The sequence below is a fragment of the Bombus impatiens genome, unplaced genomic scaffold, assembly GCF_000188095.3.
Source record: "Bombus impatiens unplaced genomic scaffold, BIMP_2.2 scf_0169, whole genome shotgun sequence".
NCBI lineage: Eukaryota > Metazoa > Arthropoda > Insecta > Hymenoptera > Apidae > Bombus > Bombus impatiens.
Genome location: NT_176588.1, coordinates 1 through 4,557, shown reverse-complemented (window position 1 = coordinate 4,557; position 4,557 = coordinate 1). Strand labels below are relative to the sequence as shown.

At 32.3% G+C, this 4,557-nt stretch overlaps 1 protein-coding gene across 1 annotated transcript; it reads left to right on the top strand.

Moving 5' to 3' along the window:
* Nucleotides 1-189: 189 nt before the first annotated feature.
* On the top strand, nt 190-2,286 carry LOC100740613 (venom protease-like; the record flags this gene model as incomplete). The annotated part of the gene is made up of 5 exons (XM_003487610.4): nt 190-364; nt 739-1,041; nt 1,217-1,318; nt 1,391-1,536; nt 1,864-2,286. Coding segments are annotated over 5 exons (891 nt in total), but the record flags the coding sequence as incomplete, so codon positions are not given.
* Between the last annotated feature and the right edge of the window lie 2,271 nt (nt 2,287-4,557).

Genomic DNA, 4,557 nt, shown 5'->3' with positions numbered 1-4,557 from the left:
GATTTATTTTCGAGATGGTCACGAAGTTAATGGTCACGAAGTTAATGGTCACGAAGTTAATGGGAAAGTTCCACCTAAGTATTCGCCTCTTCACCGGTTTTGTTTCTGAAAAATGCTTCGTTAACTTCGCGAATATTTCAACGACTCGCTTCACGTAGAAAACAAACGTGATAACCAGGATAATCGTGAAACAACCAGCGAGGACGAATTAATTCATCACTCTACTGTCAATTCTCTAAATATAATAACTTCTTTCACTATAAATGTTTTATAGCAACCTCGAATGTGCCCTTGCGTCCACCACACTGTGGTTTTAGCAACGTTACGCATACCAGGGTGGTTGGCGGTAGACCAGCAAAACTTGGTACGTTTTATGTCTTTCTTTTCGATTAATCTTTCCGTTTAATTAGAAGCGATTTACTATGAAGCATGAACTTGAAAGGCACTAGCCAGCATATCAAAATACAGTATGGACAGAGATCGAAAATTTTTAGGGGAGAAATTATATGTTTGAACTTATGAGTTCCGTATAATTCAAGTAGAAATTATATGGAATTATCTAATACTTGTTATTACATTGAAGTCAAAATTTAATTTTTCTTTTAATCAAATCTTTATTTGAGAGTATTTGTACGTATCGTCCTTTGCATGATCGAATATCGAATACATAATAATAGCGTTTAACTCATTACGCGAGAGGAAATTATGCATGTTCACAACTATACTATTGCATTTCAGGTGCTTGGCCATGGATCGCTGCATTAGGTTATATTAATTGCGCTGATCCAGATGGAGAACCGTATTGGGGCTGCGGAGGTTCCCTGATATCGGCTAGGCATGTTTTGACTGCAGCACATTGCGTAAAAATTTTTGGATTGTACGTGGTTCGTATTGGGGACTTAGATCTAGGACGAGATGATGATGGAGCGCATCCTGTTCAAATAGAAATCGAATATGTACTAGAACATCCTAATTATACTAACGGTACACACCATGATGATATTGCTATTCTTAAACTGAAGAAAAATGTTCCATTTTCGGGTAAGTCTTCAAATATTATTGAGTTTCTAATATCTATGCTACTGGGTATTACTGAAGTATCATTTCGTTAAATTTCTTACTGTATATGTATATTGTATTATAAAACGTGTAGAATTCTTCCTTATACATCTCGTCCCTCGTTTTCTTCACTGTGATTTATTTCCTTACTTTTCAGAATACATACGTCCTATTTGTCTCCCCATAGACCAGCCCTTACGAAATAACAACTTCGAGGGTTTCCATCCTTTTGTTGCTGGATGGGGAGCGGTGGGATATGGTAAGTAATACTAATTTCATAACAAAATGAAATTTGTTCCAGTTCTAAATGTCCCTCTCATTTTCTTCGTAGGTAAAGATTTGAGTGACGAATTACTGGAAGTACAAGTGCCAGTGATTAGCAACACTGAATGCAAGAAAGGTTATTGGCCAATTGACAAGCAGCGTATCACCACAAAAGTAATATGCGCCGGCGAGAAAGAAAAGGATGCTTGTCAAGTAATTAAATAACAGATTTACCATAAATTATACAGTATCAGATGATAACTCAATTCGAATCAACGTCAAATCGAGTTCTTAAATATTGGAAATATTATTAAAGTTAACTTAAGACTTTTGTCCATTTCTTACACATCATTATTATATTTAACATAATTTCTTTCTAATCTTAGTTTTTCTCAAAATACATATAACATATACATTAAAAATTGGAATATATCAATATATAAATTAACAATAGATTATTACTGCATATAAGTATAATTTCAATATAATTCGATAGAAATATTTCAGTAATCTTGATTAAAAATTTAACGATCGTTTCAGGCTGACAGCGGCGGACCACTGATAATACCACAGCAATTCACCTACTATCAAATAGGTATTTTGTCCAGTGGTCACAGGTGTGGCACTGCTAGATTTCCCTCCGTTTACACTAGGGTCACGTCGTACTTTGACGACTTCATTCTGCCAGTGTTGCAAAATTATTAATGTCTCATAAATATAATTTTTCGTGTACGAGAAGCAAAGCTGGAATTTATAATTGTGGTGATAAGAGCCAGCTCAGACTTATTGTTTTGTATGGCAGGGATTATAGCCTTAACATGCATGAAATGTCACTTTGAAGCGACACTAATTTTTTAGACACGCTAAAAATGCACGACATAGAGATATAAAAATGATAAACGAACATTAATTAAATTACTATTTCCGCTTCTTCTTTTTTGATGGTAATAATAAATCAACTTTCGCAAAGCTTTTATAAATCTTATTTCTGATGCATAAAGAGCATATTCCACATAGAACGTTTACTCTTTGTATGTATATGCAAAATTTCGGACTACTCTGAAACATTTCATAAGATAGAGAGCTTCCAGAAGTTCCAGAAACAAAGATAAACCTCGCGTCTTTCAAAACTATTATTTTCCGTTGAAAATTTTCTGTCTATTCCTGAAATTACGTGAATCCCCGAAATTTTACTTATTCTTTTATCACTTCCTAATTAAATACACTCTTTCTGCATGTTTAGCTGTATGTAACAGAAATTTCCATTCAGCCAGAGGTATACTTATACATTACAGATATTTACAAAACACTTTAATTCCCAATCTATTATGATGCATAAAAAAATTTATAATGTTAAATCTATTCGTATTTTATTGCGTGTAAGTATAGATATAGTGACGTACATTATCTTTGAACGTACATTACCATTGCTCCGTTGAATGTTTCAATATTGCGCATATTTACCGTATTTTATACAGACTTTGTATGATTCTTCAGATTATTAATCAAAATGCTGGTGCATAAAGAAGCGGTACAATGATGTGTAGTCTAGTGTCATTTGTAAATATCAAGGAGTCTCCCCTACATTTGCTCAGGTATATATCTTAGACTATACTCTATTGAAAATGTATAATTATTAGAGTATGAATAATTAATTTTTAATTCTATCAGAATTTTAATGAGATTGTACCTTGGGAAAAAAGAATTAATACCTTGATATCATATATACAATAAATTTTGGAACATTATACAATGAAGAGTCAAATTATTATGGTCATGTGATTGGAATAAAAGGACCTCAATTTGATGATATTCTTAGGAAGTTAGATAATATAACTAGGTATATGATATTCACAATAAGATAGAATACCATGGTTTACATGATCTTAGTATTGTTCATTTAAATGATCATGGAATAACAACTGTTAAGTTAGACAGCATAATAGATTTTACAAACTATGTTAACAGCTCTGATTACAAATCTGTGGTTACCTCCCCAAGATTACACATTTTCTCCAATTCTGGTATGTTGCTTCATCGTACGAGCTATTAAGTCTATTTAAATTATTAGTAACAGATTCCTTTTTCTGCAACTCAAAACAAAAATTCTGAATCTCATATGGATGAATGATGTTAATAATTTGTGTCTCTTTTCAGATTAAGCAATTTTCCGGATTTATTCATAATTTCGAAGAATATGCTGGTATTCAAAGAATGAGGAAAAGAATGGACCAATATAGGAAATCTCTTTTTCATTGTAGGTGACATATACTTCATTCATTGCATGGTTCAACGTATTTTTGAACACATGTAACTGGGAAAATTCTTGTGTGATTTAAAAAAAGGAGGAGTATTGATATCTTCGAATGACATTAGAAATATTTCAATATAAGCACCATTGTCGAAGAATTAGAAGATTTTCGTAAAAGTGAGCATAAAAAAGTTTAAAAACATCTCTCATCGTGACAGGTATCTCTCAATTAGCCGTCAAGTGTGTAAGTAAAAGGGTCGTAAGATTGATCGAATTTGGTTTTTGATAATTCTGTGACTACAGATCAATCATTTTTAAGATCAATTAAAGTTGCACTTGTCACACAGGTAAACAGCTTTTATCGTAGAAGTAACTTTTATGTGATGTGTTACGTGCAAAAGTGTTTATTTCTGTTACCATGTTATTGGTATTTTACAGGTTTTAGTACTAGAACTATCAATATGTAATGTTGTGCTATATAATATGTGCTACACTAACTGAATGTGCTATATAATACATAATTGTAAGAGAAACGACAAAATGATGGTATAAATAGGTACTTAAAGAGAAGTTGGTACAATTGTATCTTAGTTTTCCAAGAATGATGAGGTAAGTAGGAATAGAAATAATAAGATTTGAAATAATAATCTATTCCGCGTGCTTGTGCTCCTTTTCTAATGCAAATTCAATCTACACGAACCAAGTTTCCTTTATTGTTATTAGTTTCGCCTCTTTCTAATTCGCCACAGTTCTTAGCTCTTTGTTTCAAAACATTGTGTAGTATAAATAGATAGTTCGACGGGAGTTCTTACAAGTGTATCATCGTTTTCCAAGTGTGGTGAGGTAAGTAGGAACCGATATACAATAAGAATTGAATTTATATAGAGTATTTTGTTATAAATCTTCCTATGTACGTATAGAAACGTGTTTTAATACTTACAAGTATCCAGATTTTTCTATTAAAAGTTATCTGAAATTAATGA